Source organism: Crotalus tigris, unplaced genomic scaffold, assembly GCF_016545835.1.
Source record: "Crotalus tigris isolate CLP2741 ecotype Arizona unplaced genomic scaffold, ASM1654583v1 scf7180000017641.3106099, whole genome shotgun sequence".
In the NCBI taxonomy this organism is placed as follows: domain Eukaryota; kingdom Metazoa; phylum Chordata; class Lepidosauria; order Squamata; family Viperidae; genus Crotalus; species Crotalus tigris.
In genome coordinates, this window is record NW_024096535.1 from 1,804,836 (window position 1) to 1,828,067 (window position 23,232).

The 23,232-nt window shown below is 36.2% G+C and overlaps 1 protein-coding gene across 4 annotated transcripts in view; it reads right to left on the minus strand.

The window, feature by feature from the left end:
• Positions 1-23,232, minus strand: part of GALNT13 (polypeptide N-acetylgalactosaminyltransferase 13) — a 226,767-nt gene that overhangs the window by 8,497 nt on the left and 195,038 nt on the right. For 2 of the 4 annotated variants that reach the window (XM_039335413.1, XM_039335414.1), the window contains exons 9-12: positions 22,062-22,201; positions 16,582-16,680; positions 9,565-9,699; positions 1,932-2,130 (exon numbers count right to left, since the gene is read on the minus strand). In XM_039335413.1, coding sequence (XP_039191347.1) covers positions 1,945-2,130; positions 9,565-9,699; positions 16,582-16,680; positions 22,062-22,201 — 560 coding nt within the window. In that variant the 3' untranslated portion in view covers positions 1,932-1,944. Of the gene's footprint in view, positions 1-1,931; positions 2,131-4,435; positions 4,466-9,564; positions 9,700-16,581; positions 16,681-22,061; positions 22,202-23,232 lie in introns of all 4 variants that reach the window. The other 2 variants (XM_039335416.1, XM_039335415.1) reach the window with 2 other exon arrangements.

Here is a 23,232-nt window from a genome sequence, read left to right on the forward strand (position 1 = left end):
CAAAGACATTGTCAAAGCTAATCTGATTTAGGAGATTAATTCCTTTATGGATTTTACAGTTTGCATAAATTGAGCATATCTTGAGAAATGTTCCTCAAGATATCCTGGCCTTGTGCTATACAAATTATTGTTTGATACTATAGACCAAATAGTACAATACAGTGACAGCCAATGTAGGTGTCCCAGGGCATGATCCAGTAAGAGGGCAGGGTTATGGTGAAGCAATCCTCCAAAGCAATCACATGATTATTTAGAAAGGCCTTCATCCTTAGCTTTTATTTCTTCAGTTGCCGTGCCATCATTCATTCAACTTGAATGAGATGGATTCCAACATGAATTCAGATAAGCTACAGTTAAAAGTACTTTACATTTTCTTAACAGTAGATTTTAATTTAAATTTTCCTTGACTGCATTTTTTTTATTTTGCTCTGTGACATACTCAGTTCCCATGACTGCATTCTTTTTACCACAGTGGTTATTGGAATTAACCTCTAGTGATAGAGAGACTAGATAAACAGTATGCTCATCATTTCACAGACAAAATGGAGCATTTTGTTTCTTGTCAAAAGGGAAAGAAAAATTCAAAATGGCTGAGAAAATTGCTTTTGATACCAAGATATTAAGGCTTCTGGTAGTTTTACTAAACTACAACTAGCACTTATTGCTCTAAATGTGAGGCAAGAACTTCTTTGAAGGTATTTTTATGCAGAAGGGTGTTTCAATTTGAAAGAAACGTATGATTTATAAAGCTGTACAGCAGAACCTCTGCTTAGATAAAGTTATTGTAAACTAATTCCCAAACTATTCTTACTGAACCAAGGACTTCAACTATAAATAATAATAATGTTGTAAGCTGCTTGGAATCACTGTGAGTTGAATGGCCATATAAAAGTGTTTAATGCATAAATAAAAATAAATGTGATAAATAATGTTTGCTTTGATAGTATCGACATGGCAAAACTTCACTTTACACAACATCATTCAGTGAAAAAACTGAGAAACACAGCATACCTCTTCTTTACACAGTGCTGTAAGTTGGCTGTCTACTACTATTGTACCAACTATAGATTCACAGAATCAGTGCCAGGAATGGTGGCTTCTGTGTTAGATTTGTATACCATTTTTCCTCCAGAAAATCCTCTTTATAGGATTGCAATAAGAAGTGTGACTAAGTGGTAAAGAGATAAACTGAGATAGAGACTAGAAATGTATAGTTGTATATAGGTATATTATATGTAATTAATGTACAATATGGACTGTGATGTCAGTCAAAGACGATTTACCATGTTCAATGTTTTTAATCCTTTTTTTCTTTGTACTTAATAAAAATATTAAATAATAATAATAATAATAATACGTGTGACTAAGTGGTATAGCTTAGCTGGGTGAAAAATTCTGGGAGTTGAAGTCCACAAGTCTTAAAGTTGTCAAGTTTGGAGACACCTGGCTGAGACCAAGAGGGAGTGACCGGCCTTATTTTCATAAGTAGGTCTGGACTCAACCCTGAGTTCTCTAGCTATAATCCAACAGTTTAATTACTCTTTCATTTGCTATGCTATATAACTGGTTTGGATTAAATGTTGGGCAGCATTTGAACCCCCCCAAAGGGGCCTGATCTGCTGTGAATCAGTAGATGATCAAACACTGGCTACTGACACAAAGATTTTTCCCACTTTAATACTTAGACACTATTTATTAAAAATAGGTGCTTTAAGGTAATGCAAAACAACCAGACTTTTAACAGTTTTTAGAATTAAGATATGCAAAAAAAAAAAAAAAAAAGAATTACACCACAGAAGAAAAGTAGCATTAATAAATGCAATTGTTATATAGCTATGTTTACCTCAATACTGGACTTTACAATAGTAACTAGGAGGGAGGGTGAAAAGGAAAAGCTATCATATTTATTTATTTATTTTCATGATACCTACCTCTAGGCATCTACTAAAGGAAATAATCGGTGGAGCTTTTAAATATGTTCCTAAAAACCTCCAGCCGAGTATAGTTTCTCAACAACCACTTCTGAAAAGGGCTGTCATTACAAGGCTCCATGGTGGGACCATGAATGGAATCTTCTATCCTGCTTACAGTCAAACAAGACTGGGTAATAATATGAAGAAAGGTGTATGTCTGTGAGACAGAAAAATGGCAAGTAGAAATCATGAAGTAGAAAAAAAAAACCAAGTAGAAATCTTGAAGCAAAAGGGTAAACCTCCCTATCCGATCTACGGCAATGAAAAGGTGAATGAACTACAATACCTTATATTCACACAGCTTAAGTCATCATCTTGAAACAGTTTTAGTATTTACATGGGTTTCGTAAAACATTAACGTAAATCAACGTATTTATACTCTAGAAAGAGAGCAGAGAGGAGCAACAAAGTTGATTAGGGGACTGGACTTATACCTCTTCTGCTTTCTCTTAATTCATTATCTTGGTTATTTCATTGCCCCTTCTGACTTGTGCAACAATATACTTTTAATTCATTCCCATTAAAATTAAGTGTCTCATGGTGCTGTCAATCCACTAGGTTTACAGAGTCAGCCTTGTGCCCCCAATAATCTGGGTCCTCATTTTACCAACCTCAGAAGGATGGAAGGCTGAATCAAACTTGAGCTAATGAGACTCAAATTGCCGACAGCCGGCAGTCAGTAGAAGTAGCCTGCAGTACTGCATTCTAACCATTGCGCCACCACAGCTCTTATGACTTATGACCGTTTTGCACACTTATGACTGTTGCAGCATCCCTACAGTCACATGATCAAAATCTGGATGCTTGGCAACTGGCATGTATTTATCATTGAGATGTTGTAGTGGTTAAAAATCTATCCATCTCTAAGCTTTTACACTATATTTGCATTTAACTGTATATATACATTACTCCTATTTATTATCAATATTCTGATCTATACAGTGTAAGTTTGCATAGCCTTTCTTATTTTGAAGGAAGATCTATTTTTAAAAAAGTGGCATCCTTCCTCAATTGAAACCAGCAATACATATTTTTTTTTAAAAAAATGTATTGAATGCAACCTTTATTTAATATTTTATCATAAAATATGTACTAGTTAATGCCTGTTATTTAATTTTGGTAATTAGAATGTACTAGCACGGGGAACAACTAAAAAAATTGCTCACTCTGAGTGAGCAACTGGAATATCAATTTTCATTATGTATCTCAGATGTGTAGTCATTTCCCTTCTGCTTTCTACTAATAGAAAATAAATGCAGAATGGGGAAAAAAATGAAGATTTAGTAGTCTTGAATATCAATATTTATTAAACACATACTCAGCAAATCAAACAGTAATGGATGAAAAAAGAAAGAATGGCATTGCAAAACATTTTCAATTAAAAGAGAATACATTCAAAAATTCTGACTACAGGGAATTTTATCTGCATGAAGTGCAGCTAATCTCAAATCCATGCAAATTCCTATTATTAGCTTTCATACAGTCCTGCCAATTTGGAAGAAAACAATGAACCCCGTGAAATGATTAGTCTTTCATTTTACAAATAAAACAAGTCTTATTGAACGTAAACAGTTCTGAATCATGAGCCAATTTATACCCAAACCTTAATGGACTGATATCTGTAACTTTAAAACATTAATACACCAAAAACATTTTATAATAATATTTAATGTATACAGCAGAAACCTTTTCAATTATCAAAATAATGTAAAAACATTGGTTGGAACCAGCTAATTGAGCCTGTCAGAGCATACCTCATAAGGATTATTACGCTCACTGTCTAATGGAAGTAGCAGCCAGTCACTCAAAATAACAATGACTCCTCATCTGAATAGGTTTCAGGAAAAGTACAAAACGTGATTTGTAACCACCACGAGAATTAAATTAAAAGACCTCGCATATTGCTAATGGTAAACACATATTGCTTTCCCATCTTCCTGTGTTCTCTAGTCCTCATCCCCATTTCTTTGCAAATGTAGTGCTCTGATGAATTTGATTCTCATAAATACATATTCCAATGTTTTCATATAATGTGCCTCATGAAAGATTTATTATGCAATAACAACTGCAACGGGATCTTTTTCATTCATTTTGCAGGTGCAGGAAAAAGACAGAAATGAACTTTTTGTTGGTGTTACTGTTCACAATGAATACCTTCCTGAGTAATTTTTTTTAAAGAAAGGACAATCTTCAAATATTTTGAGAAATGACATTTTCTCCTTTTATCTACGCATCTGTATCATGTATTCTTCCTTTTTCTATTCTCTAAAAAATGAAACATGCTACAGCACAATTATCTTTAACTATCAGCAACATGCTACGTGATGCAGCAGGAAATGGAGAATCTATTCTTATAAAATAATCTACAACTAAACAAAGGTCATATATATCACAAAAGCAGTAAGCAAGTGAAATCCTAAACTAAAATCCATCACGGGGATTACCAGTTTCAAAATGCTTACCTCGAAGTTGTATTTCCATTTACCTGCATGCTAACAAAAGCAAAGGAATGGCAATCTAAAGTCAAACTATGACGGAGGAAAATGTACAGAAAGCATTATGTTTCTTTCAACTGCCTGTATCATTCTCAGGCTTTATGGTAGAGATAAACTCAATATTTCTAACATCTAAATCTTGGTAGTTGACTTCAAAAAGAGGTTAAAGCATATGCCCGGTCAGATTTTTTTTCCATAAAAGCAATAGTGACAGAAATAGTTTTTCTCTATTTGAGTAATTGAGAACCATTTGGTGTTGTGGTGAAAGCAACAGGCTAGAAACGAGGAGACCATGAATTCTGGGTCTACCTTAGGCACAAAGCCAGCTGAGTCATCTTGGGCCAGTCATTCTCTCTCATCCCTAGGAAGCAGATAAACACAAACTACTTTGGAAAATCCTGGCCAAGAAAACTTGGCCAGACTTCAGAAGTAAAAAACTGATATGAAGGCATGTGCACATGCTTACACACACATTCTCTCTCTCTGTGTGTGTCTCTGTGTCTCTCTCTCTCACAGACACACACACACACAAATAAATAATGCTAATAATTGAATGCAATTCAATTGTTGGTTTAAAGCCCTTCATGGCATGGATCCAGGTTACTTGAGGGACCATCTCACCCCACTGGGATTAGCCCGTACCACTCATGCTGGCGGAGGGGGCATGCTGCGGGTCCCGTCAGCCTGATTATTCTGGCTGGAGGGGTTCAGGAGGAAGGGCGCACGGGCCTCCTGCTGTGGCTCCTGCCCTCCAAAACATTTTGCCCTTAATGTGAGGTTGGCCACAACCCTCCTATCTTTTTGTAAGGGCCTGAAGATGTGGCTCTGCCAGTTGGCTTGAGGCCCCAGAGGGGGAACAGTGCAATGATGGTGATGGATTGAGTAATACAGATACCACCAGTGGCACAGGCAGTTATGTGTGCTCCTAGAACAGTGTATATTACATCTCTAGTCTACAAGCTGCACTGATTACCAGTTTGCTTCTGAGTTGCATTTGAAGTATTGTTTTTGACCTTTAAAGCCCTTCATAGCATGGGCTGAACTATCTGAAGGACCACCTCTCCCCTGTTAGATCTGGCAGAGAAGGCATGCTGCAGGTACCATTTTGTGGGTCTTAGTAGATGTACCTTTGTTGTCATGGCGCCCATCCTATGAAATAGCCTTCCTCCTGGAATTAGATTAGCTCCACCCCTTTTGACATTCTGAAAAGCCCTCAAGACCTGGTGTATGTTATTGAGCTTGAGGCTCCCAGCGAACTGGAGACTTGCTTAGATCGCTCCATTGCTGAGCTGATTATTTTTATCCTCCCTTCCTCTATGGTTTGTATCTCTGTTAATGTGATTTTTGTATTTTTTATCTCTGTGTTTTTTTTAATTGTTGTGCGCTACCCAGAGATCCTTTTGGTAAGAAATAGCTATACAGACAGACAGACAGATAGACGGACGGATGGACATCATAGGACAAATTCTTAACCCTTTTCCAGGGCTGCAAGTTGGATCAGAATTGATGCTCCCTAATGACACACTGTACTGGTTAAGGCATCAGGCTAAAAACCAGGAGACGGAGAGTTCTACCCCCGTTTAGACACAAAACCAGCTGGGTGACCTTGGGCCAGTCACTCTCAATCCTCAGCAATGGCAAACCACTTTTAAAAACTTTGCCAAGAAAACTGCAGGAACTAATCCAGACGGTCGCCAGAAGTTAAAACTGATTCAAAGCTACACACACACACAGAGACGCATAGAAGAATATTAGAGGATTTGTAGAAGAAATTTTTAAAACAATATTAATTTAAAGATTCCTTTTGCACCGTATGGAAGAACCCGGTTTCTAAGAATACGGAACTGCCATATATCAGTCAGCTTCAATGCGCTAGGGTAGGGGTAGACAACCTTGTCTCTTTTATGACTTGTGGACTTCAATTCCCAGAATTCCTGAGCCAGCATGGCTGGCTCAGGAATTCTGGGAGTTGAAGTCCACGAGTCATAAAAGAGACAAAGTTGCCTACCCCTGCGCTAAGGGTATCAAATGAGTCATTTGATAATGCCATAGTTCCTGGATCTCTCTAGGTCCAGTTCAGCATAATTTAAGATGGATAATCTCCTTAAGGCAGCTGGGTTGCCTCAGCACTTTTGTTTTCAGTATTCAGTAAATGGTTACTGAAGAAAAAAGTAAGGGTAAAGAGACTTTGGTGTTATATTGACATTAAATAAAATTCTATTAATACTTATAAATAGTGAAATAACCATTTCCATTTACAATTTGTAAAAACTAAAAACACAATCCAAAGTACCTTAAATCAATTCACAATTTGTAAATTGCAATAATGATAACACAATAAAAATACATTTTTACCCTATCGTTATATATTTGGAGAGTTGTGGCTTTTCCCCTCTTTCTTAATTCAACTTGGTAAGCTAGCACTACAACAAAATGATTCCATCGACAAATTGCCTTTTCTATGAGTTTCTTATCACAGAACTACAAAATATTTCCTTTTTGCTGGCTCCATCTAATGGCTGTTTTTGATTTTGCAATCTGATTTTTTATAAGCTTCTAACATAGCTTCAAAAAACTCTGGTGAAATTTATTTTCAAATATCCCACATGACAACATTTGCTATAAACTATTTATCTTCTTACAAACATAGTTTCAAACTAACTATTAAAATAGTTGGTTATTTTAATACTGAATTGTACAGATATTATAAAACTGTCATCTGATTTTTTTAAAGAAACCCATATATTAAATCACATGAGCTTTAATACGGTAATGAATCAGTAATAACTGCAAAAACCTGTACATCAAAGTAGAAAAGTAATACACATATGTATCATATAAAGTTTTGCTCCTTGAGTACATCTGGTTCTTAAATATTTTCCATAAAACTACAGCTAAATATGTTGTCAGTGAAATGGCATGGATTGTTCTTTCTTTTTCAACGCTGCAACTGTCTATATCTCATATATTTATAACATGTCTTCTTGCAGTAATGAAATTGCATAATGTATGTTTTGCATCCCAAACATCCTGCTGGCTTAGTATTTATGGGTGAAGAATTATGTACCTAGTCACAATATTTTATGGGAATGCATGTTTTATTATGTAGCATATCATTCCCAGATAATGAAAACTTCCTTGAAATAATAAATATTGCTGGTTTATTGGGAAACAGATCACTGCATAAATTGTAAGGTTCAAAATTACAGTAGATAGGAATATATTTTCCACGTGTGAACTTGAAAGAATAATCCCAGTGTGATGAAGACCCATCTGTCATATCTGAAATTAAGTCTAGGTTGGCTGCAACATCTGTTCTGTTTCATCAAGTTCAGTGTAAAACAGTGTCCTTCTGCAAATATAGAAGAAGTCTAACAACCAGTTTCTTCCTCACTCAGCTATGTAGTTAAATGCCGACCTAATTTACTCTGTTGTTTACTCCTTTATTTCTGCTCTTGCTTTGAAGAGGGGTGAGCTTTTAATACAACCTATCCCTCCAAACAAAAAATCTAGCAAAATGTACTTTGCAGGATGTTCTATGATGGGTCTTTAAGATGGACTTCACTGGCTCATCTAATCCAGATCTCTGCTAGAATAGTCCACCTCAGTATGTAGAACTAACTAACTTTCTGCTATAGAAATTAATACATTTTTTTATTTGGCGGAAATGGCAAAGATTTCGGCTTTCTTGAAGGATCAATCGCAGGAGAAGTATTTTGCCGTATGGAAAAAATGGATAGATTTTATACAATATAAGTTGGATGTTAAAAAATATTATTTAGCTTTTCAATAACTTATATTTAAAATTTAAAATATTTTCTAGATTTTATTCCTTTTTTATTTTTTATTTTTATTATACTTTCTTTTATCTTTTTCTTTTTTCTTTTTCTTTATTTTTTTTTTCTTTCAAGTTTTATTCTTTTGGTAGTTATGTTTTCTTATACATATATTATTGTTAATTATCTTATAATTTGTTTAATTAATGTATTTAGTATTTAGATTTAGTTATGGTTTATATTTTCTTTTAGATTATTTGAAGAAATTTTAATTAAGCCTATGTTCAGCTCTGGGAAGGTTGGGGGAGGGAATGGGAGGGTTGGGGAGGTTTGGGGATGGGTTGTTTTGTTTTTGTAAAATTTTAAAAACTTAATAAATATTTACAATAATAAAAAAAAGAAATTAATACATTTTCCTAACTGCGTGCCTCACTACTTCCTTTAGTATGTCTGCTTTATTCTTTTGCCAATAACTTTTATTTATTTATTTATAAGACTCCAGGGCTGACTTGGCTTTGTGCATATACTTTGCACAAGAATGTTTACCATGCTAGACCTAAGAGGTGGTGAAGGAAAGAAGGAAAGCAGACTGAGCTGTCTGATTTCCAAGCATGTCCATACCTTATAACCTTATAGACTTTCCCACTTCAGATCAGAGGAATAGGAATGGTGACAGCTTATCCTCATTCTTTAAATCCTGTGCAATCTTGTTTTACAAGGAAGTGAGGAAATGGCTAAAAAGACTCCCGGAATTAAGTCATTTCATGCACCCATATTCTGAGAGAAGCAGTTTTTGAAGCAGCTGTAGATGCCTTATAAAAAAAAGGGGGGGGTACTCTTCAGGGTCCCACATGTTGTGAACTCCCTCTTTAAATGCTCTGAATAACCTAATAAATGAGTAGTTAGTGATTCATTGTCTTTAAGCTCAATTATACAGAAAACTCAAGTTTAGAAGAGGTTACTGTGGTAGAAGGAATAATAATTTACATGAGAGATGGGGTTATAAGGGAAAGAGATGCAAAGTTCGTATCCTCACCCCCCAATGTATCTGAAAATAAAGGGGGAAGAAACAACGGTGAAAACATTTCTTAATAAATTCACCAACCTGCTAAAGAATCTTCTCAACCCTGGCAACTTCAAGATCTGTGGACTTCCAATTCTTGGAATTCCGCAGCCAGCGTGCTGGATGTGCCAACATGCATATCTTAAAGTTGGCAAAGTTGAGAAATACCGCTTTAGCCTTTGTTGTTGTTGTTGTTGTTAGCTCCAGGCAAGCAATAGTATTGTTCAAATCCTTCATTTCTGTATTTGAATAAATACCTCGGCATCGTATTCCCAAAGTTGATTTCCTCTCATGTGATGGCACTTCAGCATAATTACAGGCCCATTGAGCCTAGAGACATCCATACATAAATCATCTGTGCGGATTTCCTTGTCAGCAGTGTATGAAAATACCTGGAAGAGAAAGGTCCTGTTGGTAAACTAACAGCTAATGCTGAAGAGAGAAAGTTAACAACGACATGGAAAGCATATGGAAAACATAGATTTTGCTTCAAACCTGATAACTCCCATTTCATCCATTGCCTGGCCGTTCCAGTGAATGTGAATGCACACAACAAAGATTTCAGCTTTGAGCTCAAGGATCAGCAGTAGGGAATCTGTATTTTGTTTCTTAATCTGAATTATGTACAGCTGGTCCTCATTTACTGACCATTTGAATTTATGACAGCACTCAACAAGTATTATATTTATAACTGGTTCTTCTTGTTGAGGCTATCACAGCACTCCTGTGGCCATGTGAACGTGATGTGGGCTCATGGCAACCAGCTCGCAGTTCTAAGTTGCAGCATCCTGCAGTTATGGGATCACCATTTGTAACAATCACTGCCAGCTTCCAACAAAGTCAATGAGGAAGCCAGGAAGAGGTTGCAAATGGCAACAGCGTAACGTCAAGCTTAATAATGCTGTGGAATTCGCTTAATAATGCAACTTAAAGTGCCAGAACTGCCATCGTTAAGCGACAATCACGTGACATTACATTTTGCAACTGCATTGCTTAGTGACAGAAATTCCAGTCCCAATCACCATCATTAATTGAGGATCTTAACTATGTGAAAAACAAAGTAGTGCAATGAAATAGATCGGGTTCTCTGAAAAGCAACTTAAGAATGAAACTCTATACATCACTATTCAGGAATACTTTTCTGAAGTTAAAGTTACAGAACCGGATATGGAATTGTGTTGTACTCTACTTGATTATCAAGATTAAAGTTGCGTACACTGTATCTTTACGGCAGTAAGTGTCATTGAATTTAATGGGGCTTGCATTTCAGTAGTTAAATATAGTGCTTCTTTTTCAAAATAGTTTGTAATGATAAACTTGGAAATTGCCTTCCATGTAGAAAGCATTAATTACTCCAAGATTCTTAACAGACATTTATAGAAAAATAGGGTTGATTCTGCTAAAAAAAAACAACCTAGAATTATTAGGATGGATTTTGATTGCAAAAGTCATTTGAGTGACTAGGGAAGCCTGAATGTCATATACTCTATTACAATTCTCTATTACAAACTGCAATTAAAACATAAACATAAATTCTGTACACAGGGAGCGATTATGAGGACAAAAATAAAGCACAAATATGTTTTCAATAAGCTCAAGCTTTGGGATGTTTTAATCATGTAAATAAATATTCAAATGTTCGTGAAATGGAGATACAGTTGAGATATTTTTAAAAATTCAGGTTTCTAAGCAGTGTAATCCAATTAAATAGAGTTAATGTTCATGTATGCTATTACTGTTTTATTGTTAAATAGAGTGATATATTGATAGGTTGGCACAGCCTGAGAGACATCTAAGATCTACATCAAAGGCACTTGGTTCAAATCTTCTAATGGCAATTAACTTGATAAGCAGTCTGTGCCTTCAATGGTCCCTGAAATATGAGGTAATATTACCGAACTCCTCATAAGTTCATTTTAGGGATCATAGAATTCAGCTATTTAAAGCACTTTACAGTGTTATATAAATGTGAAACATAAGTTCTCAAACAGCTTAATTAATCATGCTATAAATATTAAAAGTAGCACCTGACAATTAATAAAATGATTCATGCAAATATTACAGGAGAGGTGAATACATGGTTTTTTTTCAGCATAATTTCTGGAGAGTTGACTTTACTGTGTTGGCAGCCATAAAAAAGCAAATCCTTGTTTTATATTTCGAAGAGGAGAATATATAATAATAGAAGAATTGGACAACACACTTTCCTTTGCTATTTTGTCTTCTTTCTGTTAGTCAGAGTGGGCCTAGGAAAACGCATCTGCCCCCATGAACAAAGCTGTAGAATGCAACAAGAAGTGAATAGATTTTATTTGGTTTTGTTTCTAGGGCTGTTCATGATTCTGTTTATGTGTTTACCTTTATTTGTAAGTCACCCAAGGTCGTTTGGAGTTGGGTAGATAAAAAATTGTATAAACAAACATAAATAAAATTCTGTTTTCATAAGCTCTAATGATGGTGGCTGTTCTCCAGGAAAAGATACATGAAAACATGCTGAATCTCTTTTGGTTCAAAATTTGAAAGTGATATGAATATCTTCGGTGGGTTTTTAGATTTCAAATGCTTACATATCCATACAGAACATACCATAGATGTTGAGGGGAGGAAGTCAAGGAGGATTAAGAAATGAAATGTGTGAAGCCATGCAAGGTTGCAATGCAACTGTGTGTTGCAAAATCTCCTCTTTATGTACCTGAATGCAATGTTGCAACACAAGTACGAAAGGACACAATTTGCCTTACGAGGACATGGGGTGCACTTTTTATGATTTTAGCATCCTTATGGACTGCTGCTGATGGACATCCCACACCCCAGTATGTACTGCACAAGACTGACTTGGAGCAGTAAAAGACTTTAGATGCAGCAGCATTATAACAGAATTGTAACTGATTAAATTTGGGATGTAAAAACGAAGAAATGTAAGATGAAACAGGCAGTAAGAAAGGAAAGAATGAAAGAGAAGAAAGAAAAGAGTGCAGAGAGGAAAATAAAGAAAAGAGTGCAGAGAAGAAAAGAAAGAAAAGAGTGCATTCTGAAAGAGTGCAGAGGAGAGCAACAAAGTTGATTAAGGGCTGGACGCTAAAACATATGAAGAATTGTTGCAGGAATTGGGTATGGCCAGTCTAGAGAAAAGAAGGACTAGGAGTGAAAGGATAGCAGCATTACAGTATTTGTGGGGCTGCTGCAAAGAAGAAGGGGTCAACTTATTTTCCAAAGCACCAGAAGGCAAGACAAGAAACAATGGATGGAAATTAATCAAGGAGAGAAACAGCCTGGAATTAAGAAGGAAATTCCTAACAGTGAGAACAATTAACCAGTGGAACAGCTTGCCTTCAGAAATTGTGGGTGCTCCATCACTGGAGGTTTTTAAGAAGAGATTGGACAGTCATTTGCAGGAGGTTGGAGTAGAAGACCTCCAAAGTCCCTTTCAACATTGTTATTGTTACATTTTGTTAAGAAGAAACATTATAAAGGGAATAGGTAGAAATTACTAATTCCAAGCTGCCACTTAATTTGAAGCCAGATCTTGTTCAGAATAAAATTAAGTGAAATTAAAGCAATATAAGTGGCATCTATTTTAATTATTTACAAGGCTCCCAATCATTTTGAATTCACCCTTCAACCAACCTAAAGGTATTCTAATCAAAAGTAAAAGAAATGTGTTCTCCCTTAGTTGTTGAAAGCAACCTTTTGCCAATTAGCTATAGAATGCTGCCTTTGGCAGAGCGTACAAATTGAATTTGATTGCATTACCAATTAGAGAATGCATGCAAATCACTTTAAGTTACCAATTAGGTACATTAGAAAGGAAAAAGATTAAAAACAGATTTAATCGCAATTTATTGTTAATATTCTAATATTTAGTTACACATGATACAAAGTTCTTTATAAAAGAATGTTGCAAATGCTTAAGCTGCAACTATACACATGTAAAAACAGTTTATACTAGCAACTTCTAATAGCATGCAAGAAGGAACAAATGCTTTAATTCTTATCATTCATATATTATTGGGCAATTAAAGGAATAGGAGCCCTTTTCATATAAGACATTTTTTAAATGTATGAGAAAATATATAAGGTTACTTATTGCCATTTCAGATGATGTTGGTCAATATAAATAAAGGATTCTTGCATTAATTTAAAATAAGTAACTGAAGTGCAATGGTTAAGTTCATTTGGGAAGGATAGTACTATATGCATAAGCCAAAGGACTGGATATTCTTTTGAATAAAATATTATATTGCTGATTTTTTTTAATGTAGTAAGGAATATATTAATTACGCTTAATGTTTAATTTACTTAATTGAATATGCTTGCTACACTATACACTACAAAATTAGTTTTATGAGACACTTGAAATTTTGCCTTTATTAGAAAAAACGTACAGAATTTGTGTATCTGTGTGAGAGGAGGCAATATTCTCTATATAGACGTTTTTTAAAATGTAAATATGGACATAGGACTATCCTGCTATTGTCATAAATTGTGTGATAGTCATTATGACATATCAATGGATGGTATCAATTTCTGTCTTGTACTGCTTCCTTTTTAAGGAATCCCTTAAAGTACATTATTTCTACAAATTATTTTAAGAATGTCAGAAATGACCTTCAAGAGATTACAGATTCTTATATGTATAAAACTGGCAAAAGGAACGTCCCTACCATAGTAGTTGAATTCAAGGAGGGGAAAAAAGGTCTTGTAACAACCAGCTCTAATGCAGTCAATAAAGGATGGTATAGGGCAGGGGTAGGCAACCTCGGTTCTTTTATGACTCATGGACTTCAACTCCCAGAATTCCTGAGCCAGCTATGCTGGCTCAGGAATTCTGGGAGTTGAAGTCCATGAGTCATAAAAGAGCCGAGGTTGCCTACCCCTGGTATAGGGTTTGATGCTTGAGCATGGGGTTGGACTGGAAGATCTCCAAGGTCCCTCCCAACTCTGTTATTCTCCTATTCTGTTCTGTTATTTGGGAAGGGGGGAACAGACATTTTTTTCTTTCCAGTTCAACATAGAAAATTGTACTGTAGGCCTCCCAGAGTCACTCTGGATAGTGAGATGGGCAGTGTATAAATTTGATGAATAAATAGATTTAATAAATAAAATAAACAGAAAATGCAGCAGTGCAATTAGAAGGGGATTGAGGCTCCAGGGCATCAAAACAGCACTTTGGGGCAGATTGTCCATTTCTACTTTTATGGTGTGCCATCAAGTCAATATCGATTCTTAGCAACCACAGAGGTATGGGTCTGTCTCCAACCTGGCCTTACAGATGTCCCAACGCTGCACTCATCACTGCTGCAATTGTCCATTTATCTTCCTGCTGATTATTCTCTCTCTTTCTTTCCATTGCTATAGCCTTCTCAAGGCAGCCATATCTTCACATATGGGGTCCACAATATAATTTGAGGCTGACCATTTGTACCTTGTGTAAGAATTCTGGATTAATTTGTTCCATGAACCATTTGTTGGCTTGGCTAACTCATGCATTCATGTATTCCCATGGGTATTCTCCAATTCCAAAATCCAAAAGCAGTGATTCTCTTTCTCTCCTGGTCCTTCAAAGTCCAACTTTCACTCCCTTAGAATATCACTGCTTACACGATTGTCATTTTTGTAGGTGTAGACCAGGGGTAGGCAACCTTGGCTCTTTTATGACTCATGGACGTCAACTCCCAGAATTCCTGAGCCAGAGTTGAAGTCCATGAGTCATAAAAGAGCCAAGGTTGCCTACCCCTGGTATAGACACATCAGAGCATCTGAATATTTTTTTCCCAAGGCCTTCATCACTATATACCCCAAAGAATTAAACTGCAGTATATTTCTTGACTGATTAATAGCCTTTACTATTAATAGTTGATCCTAAAACGATGACATTATCCATTATATCAATATCTTTGTTGTGAGTACAAAGAGTAGTTCTGTACCGATTCTCATTAGTTTGGCCTTCTTCATTTTAATCGCAGTCCCATTTTTTCCATTGTGCTCCTTGACTTTCACTACTACAGCTGGCAGAGCATTTGCATTTTCAGCTATCAGAATAGTGTCATCAGTGCCAGCTTATGATGTTTCTTCCTCTAATTTTAAATAAAGCATAAATAAAGATGTATGCTAATCTTGCAATTCATTCCCCCTCCCCCGCCCAATATTTGCTCAGCTTATGGATTGAATAAAGAAGGAGAGAGGATACAGTCTTGTCTCATGTCTATCCTGACCTGGAGCCAGTCTATTTTGCCACATTTTATTCAGACTGTGATTTCTCGTCCCGTGTATAGAGTTCACATAAAAGATGGTTCAAGATTCCCATATCTGTTAAGGACATTTCACTACTTGGCATGCTCATCACAATAAAATACCTTTATATAGTCAATGAAGCATTTGACCTCTACTTTCTCTGAATTTAAAGTTGTGGGACATTAAATACTTGTATATTTAAAGTGAAATTAAGCTTTAGTTCTTATGCAAAAAAAAAAAAAAATCCCATGCTCTGAATTAATTTTCTATAAAACAATGGAAAAAAAAGCTTCTCTGTTCAATTCTTTTTTACTCCATCTCCTGCAATGGACTAGAATTTGCACTTTTGTCTGAGAATTATTAAAATGTAGTAGGGATAATGGGATGAAGCTTATCTAAGAAAAATAGGGACATTACTTACTTTGTTCACTTAAGACATTGTAATATATCTCAAAGCAAAGCACAGCATAATATAACCCAATACAGAACAAGCTTGTAATATAATTGTTGGAATCTCAATGAAGCTTCAAACTACTTAAACAGATATTTCATTTAGTGATTTTTTTTTTTTTACCAAATTTGATTTTATTTTGTGTTGATTCACTACCACTTAGGAAAATAAGCATTATTTAAGCATTCAGATTTTGGGAGGAAAATGAATCTATGTTCAATATGCTCTGTCAGAATTCTTCAAACTATTCAAGTTCTAATGGAACAAAACGTAACCTGTTTGAAGTGTTCTACCTTAGGGAACAATGAAACAACATCATAATGGCAACTTGGTATGTAATGCACACACACTTATATATCCTTTCTTAATAAACTCAGATTTAATCCGTGGCCTCATCAGTACAATGAACCAAGCATCAGGACTGAAGTTCTGTCCCTAACGTGGGCATAGTTTCACCACACAGGTACAAAAGGACAGAAGCTGTCATTGTGATATTGTAATGTTTATTTTGTACCTTCCCTCCCAACATTAATCCCTGTATCAATGTGCTAAGCCTTAGAAATAATTTTTAAAATAGGGTATATTTTACCTGATTTCCTCCCATGCCGTGACAGTTGAATATGCCTACTTTTTCATTTTCCTTACGTCCCATATTATCTAAACATTGGTTTGTCTCAACATTTCTGATCTGTGAAGAAAAATAAAACTAAGTACATTTCATAATAATTATTACAAGAAATAGTTAAGGGAAAAAACAGCAGAAATTTAATGGTTTTTGAAATTATGTAAAATTTAGGATGATGCCCAATTACACAAACATGCTTATGCTGGGTTCAGTATGAGTTAGTCTCCAGTAAGCATGTCTATTCAAAAGAAGTGTCATTCGATGCACATGTTATTTCTAAATAAAATATTGTGTTAATCGTAGTTTTGTCTAAGAAACGGCACCACCATTTTCACTTGTGCAGAAGAAATAATTTCTATGAAAATTATGCTTTCCAAAGTACTGCTTTTGGAAAGTGACACTCCTAGATAGCTTTCAATGAAAGATTAAGAACAACAACAAAAAAATGTACACGGTGCCCTATTTTAGTGCTTATGTTACTTGCAAAAATAAAATTCTATTTGTTTCTCAGTATTCCTTATATTATAGAAGACCTTTCAAACATTATCCTTGAAGAAAAGCTTCAGATCATATGAGCAATATTATCAGTACAAAGTAGATTTATGAGATATGTTTCAGCCTGGAAAACATCTTATAGGCAATACTATTTCTTTTTGTGGAAAACAATAAAGACATTTTATACTCAATGCTGAGAATCAGGCCCATTGCAAAACAAAAAGTGCTTAAGACTGCTATGTTAAGATGGATATTTTTTTAAACTGGGAAAATAGGTAAAAAGATAAAGGTAATGAATAGGCTTTTGGATTTTGTATAGATCGTTGCTACTGTCCTTCCTCTGAAAATCTCTTGCCAAGACTTCATTAGTTCCGATTCTCCACACAATCGCTTACTTATATATCCTATCTCCTAAAAACACTACAAGGTAATCCTTGCAGGTAATCCTTGGTTACCGACCGTTCGCTCAACATCCATTCAAATTTAAATTTACAACGATGTTGAAAATAGAGACTTATGATTGGTCCTCAAAGTTGAGGCTGTAACAGCATCCCATGGTCATATGATTGCTATTTGTGACCTTCACAGCCTGCTTCTGACCAGCAAAGTGAATGGGGAAGCTGGCAGGAAGTAGCAAAGTCAATGGGGAAGCTGACAGGAAGTTGCAAGTTGACATCATATGACTTGACAACAGGGGCACATTTATGAAGGTTGCAGCATCCCATGGTCACTTGATCACTATTTGCAACCTTCACAGCCAGCTTCCAACAAGCAGTCAATGGGGAAGCCGGCAGGAATTTGCAAGTCGCAGTCATGTGACATCACATTTAATGACCTATACTGATTTTTCTAATAACCTGCAGTCAGACCTGATGGAACTGACCCTGTAAGTCGGTGCAATCACATTATATTGTGCTTAACAATTGTGTCCCTTAGCAGTGGACCTGCCAGTCCTAATTATGGTTGGTAATTGAGGATTACCTGTAAAAATGGCTAGTCTGGCAAGTAGGGATATATAAGCAGATATAGGCAAAAAATTATCTTTTAATTTTCTTGTTAACAATCTTTCAAGATAGACCATTCCAATGTTGTCCTCCCATTTGCTTGGAAATTTGACCACACAAATTTATTCAACATTGCTGGTGTTTCTGTGTGGTATTTTTCTTCTTTTGTAGCTCTAAGATTAAAATCTGTTTTACATTTACAGTTGCATGAACCATAAACGGCAGATTATAATGATCATCCTTTTAGAAATATGGAGAAGAATTGTGGATTTTTTTTTTATGCAGCTGAAAATGTCTACTTGAAATAACAGTCACTGAGAAGAGTAATCACATGGAAATCTCTTTTAAATGTGAGTATGTTAAAAAAGGAGCATAAACTCAGCTTTAAAGTAAGATATCGTATTTTGCTCCACTTCTTTCATTAAGAGTAATGAACGAGTTCCAAATTCTCTCATGAAATGCCCATTAAATAAAATGTGAATACATATTTAGGCTACCCACGGTCTTTCCACTCCAAATATTTTTTAAAAAAATGGATATTAACATACCCAATGTCTGAACTGTAGGAAGTTTTTGCCTAAGTACTTGGACAATCCTTTTTATGAATCTGGACTTCAATGATTAACTTTTTATTAAAAGAGAGCTAAAAGAATATAAAATGAAATATCTATTTCTCAGGAGGAAAAACAGTACTTGATTAGGATTCGTTTATTAAGTAAAAATTGGACAAGCTTCATTAAACTACTTAAGGACTTCCTTCCAGCAGCTTTAAGATTTCATGCTTCGTAATTTTCACTTCAGAATGTCAAAAAGATATCTAACTGAGTAAAATAGTAATTATTATATGATAATACTACAGAAGATCTAGATGCTAACAGAACTATAAACCAGACTGATTTCAGTTCTTGCTTTTAGGAGGTGGATCAGTCTGATAAAGTGGAGAATATTTATTACAGTACACTGAAATGATAGCAACCATATGCTCTTTCATTTTATGAATAATCTCTCTCTAATATAATGGAAAGATTGATCAATATAATTTTGTGTGGTCAATGTGTTTAAAAATTACTGTTTCTCCTCTATGAAATCTAATATGTTTTTGTTTCATTCTTGTCTTGATTTCTCCTCATGTCTTTTCCTTTTCCCATACATTGAAGCAATGGAATATTACAGAAATGAAAGATTTCATTTCAGTAAAAAAAAAAGTTAATTAAATGAATTTAAAAAATGAAATCTGAAAGGGGGAAAGGGAACTATATAGGAATAGGTGTCACAGATTGTATAAAGCCTAGGATATATGATTTTCTGTAAGTTACTCAGATTTTTTTTGCCTATGTAGAGCAAAATAATGTATATTTTTGCTGACAAATATCTTATTCCACGTTCATATTTGTTATATTTCCATCAATGTGCAAACTTCATACCAGAAACATATTCAAAATCACTGTTTTGTTTTTCTGTCAGGGTCATCTTTGATATAGTCTGAAGCTTTTAATTTTTTTTCACCCTTGAGGCATAACCTAAATCAGAGATCCCCAACCTTCTGGGCTCCAGGGACCGTTATGTGGAGAAAGGTTTTTCCACGGAACGGAGAATGTGTGGCTTTGTGTGCTGCCTGCATCCTGAAGATGGGGCTTTGCTTGTTTGTGCAGACCAGTTGCTGGCATGCCGTGGCCCGGTACTGGTCCATGGACCGGGGATTGGGGACCCCTGTTCTAAATGACTGACATCTGCAATGCTAAATACTGATTCGGACCTTCTTCTCAGTAAATTTATTTAGCACACATTGCATGTCTTTATATAACCCCTTTATTTCTTTTGACCTGTTCTTAATAAATGATTAATGCAAATGTTAGTCTTGCTATATCCCAGGAGTCTCCGACCTTGGCAACTTTAAGACTTGTGGACTTCAACTGCTAGAATTCTTCCATCAGCCATAGATGTCTCCACATACTGAGGAATTCTGGAAGTTGAAATCCACAAGTCTTAAAGTTGTCAAGGTTGTAGAACCCTGCTATATCCTATATCAGTGATGGCGAACCTTTTAGAGACAGAGTGCCCAAACCGCAACCCAAAACCCACTTATTTATCGCAAAGTGCCAGGGCTGCATCAGCGTTGTGGTACCCTCGGGTGGGGCCAGGGAGGCGCTTCTGAGTGCCGCCTCTGGCACACAAAAACCAGGGACGCAAAAATGGGCCACCGTGCTGCAAGGGGCAAAAACAGCCATGCCGTGGGGTGCAGATACAAGGCCCTGCACCATGCAAGAACAGGGCAGGGCTAGTGAGTATCACACAGGCACTAGCCTCGCCCCATTTGCAGCACGTGTGTGCTCGCGGCCCCGTGCACGTATGCATGCATGTAAAATGCTTCCCCCTCCCTTTTCTTCCAATCCACCAATCAACAATGGTTGGTGACCTCTGCTCTACCATCTCTACTTGAGCTTGCTAGTTGGCCGCTTCACCTCTTTTGTGCTGGGTGGAGCTCCTGCTCTGGGCAGCAGTGGTGGCCTGAGGCATTTGCTGCTGAGGCACCTGCTGCTGGTGGGGCCAGGGAGGGCTCTGAGTGCCGCCTCTGGCACGCGTGCCATAGGTTTGCCACCACTGTCCTATATAATCTATTCCTAGATAGGGGAAATTCCTTAGAAAGTTACATGAAATTGACAAGCAGTCAAGGTTTCTTTCACAGTTGTTTGAACTTCTCCTCCCCTCTCCATAGAAACCCAGTGCTTACTGATAAAAGTAAAGTACTCTTTAACTATTACTTCCTTCCTTTACTCATCTGACTTTGCTATCCATCTATTATATGCCCCGTCGTGCAATTATTTCTCTTACTTGAAGCTTCTGTTTTTAAAATATTCTTTAAATATTATTATTTTTTTTTCTTAAAATGTTATTTGACCAACTGCTCTGTAAGTTGGTGGATCATATCTAGTTTTGGGCATTCACATTTCTAAGAGATTAATGCCATTTCTCTATCCATACAAGCTTTGGGGATTTTTTTTCTTTTTTAAAAACACAGTAGATCATAAATAAAACATTTTTGCTGCTTAAAAACAAAATGAAAGAAAGTAAAAAATTACTAGAGAAAGTTATCTAGCAATATAGAATGCTTCAAAAGAAGAGCAGTTTCAGAAGGGTCTCAGTCATCACAACCTCTTCCATCCTTGCTCCTCCAGAAAGCAAATATGACTATCAATAAATCCAGTAGTCCTAAATCCTCTTGGGAAGATCTGTGGAGACATTTAATTCCAGAAAGATCTGGAAACTATATTCATTATTTTATATATAAATGCAGTGAAACTTTCTCTTTGCAAATTTTGATGTAATGGATTTTATATATTATTGAAATCTGCTCAATTAACATCAGTTGCCTCATTTCTGTGAACATATCCTCATGCAGACAATGTAACGCCCTACTCTCCAGTTGAGCAGATCTTTTTCAGTAACACAGCCCCTTCCATTCAATTAGTCTGTTAAGGTGAGATTCTATTACAATGGTCCTATCTTAGTTTTTAATCCTAACTTATTTTAACTGTCCTATCTTAGACCTGGATGATCTTAGTGATTCCCAATTTTCCTGAAATTAATGGATCTGCCTCGAGATCTCTAGGCTTGAGCAAATAATTGATGGTGCAAGTGCTGGATCAGTTCCTCTTGAAGCCATGAAACTGCTTGAAGGAAAGCTGATAAAGACACAGCCATGGGTCAAGTCTTGGAACAGATGGAACTGCAGCTACTTGGACCAGAGCAGAACTTCACATGCAAGCAAAGCACCTAGTCTATGCAAGCAAAGTTCCTCTAGTCTACAGGGTCAGACTGTAATTAGTCTCAGAGTATAAACTGAGTATAAATTTGGCCTGAAACTAAATTACACTTGCATATATGAGATATTTTTCATTTTAAAAACAAATTCTTATGCAACCCCCCTGCCCCTTCAATTCATACCTCTCCAAGGGAGTAATAGCGACGTGGAATCTGAGAATCTGGATACACATATTCTAGGTACCATGAAAATGGTTTACATTTCAAATTTTCTCTCAAGGCTTTTCTGACTGATACATCTCCATAATCCACTTTGACAACTCCTATGTTGTTAGGGGGAAAAAAAAGAATATTCAGTATCTTTAAACAAAACAAAGGCACAGTTTTAGCTTTAATTATATAAATTTTACAGTAAACTATAAATATTATCTCTAGGTCAGTAAGGCATAAACACTATAAATAATGCTGTTGCCTTACTGTCGTGCTATTGTTCAAATATTTTGTCATATGTATATACCATCAGGAGTTCAGCATAATAAATATAGCACTCCTTTCTCCAACTTATCCAACAGCTACAATTCTGTGAGTTTAGTCTGAGTCTGAGAAAGAATGATTTGCCTCTAAGTCACTCTGTGAGCCTCTTTGTATGGGAGTTCAGGTAGTCCTCATTTAGTGTCTGTAATTGGGACTGGCAACTTGATGGTTAAACAAAGTAGTTACTAAGTGGAAAAATAATGTGACCATGACAGTTCTTACAATTTTACTTCAGTTTTCCTTCCCTTTATCAATCAAGTGTGAGAGGAGTTAGGGTTACGTTCCTGTGGATCTCTGGACGCAATTCAAGGTGTTGGTTATCACCATTAAAGCCCTTCATGGCTTAGGACCAGGTTACTTACAGGACTGCATACTGCCACATAGTTCCCAAAGACCGGTGAGGTCCCACAGATTGGGCCTCCTTCAGGTCCCATCGGCCAGACAATATCGGCTGGCAGGCCCTCGGGGAAGGGCATTTTCTGTGGTGGCTCCGATGTGGTGGAATCAACTTCCTCCCGAGATTCGAACTACTCCCACCTTGCCGGCCTTTAAGAAAGCCATTAAAACTCTCCTGTTCCGGCAGGCCTGGGGTTGATGTCCCCGGGGGGGCTGGGATACGATTGGGACATGCTGTATGAATGCACTTATTTTTATTGTTATATTTATTGTTTTAATTTTGTACGCAGCCCTGAGTCCCTAGGGATTGGGCGGCATATAAATTTTATTAAAATAAAATAAATAAATAAATACGTTTCCAGAATTCAACTCACAAGGAAAAATGGAAAAATGGGCAAATCTTATAGCCATTTCCCCCCATTCT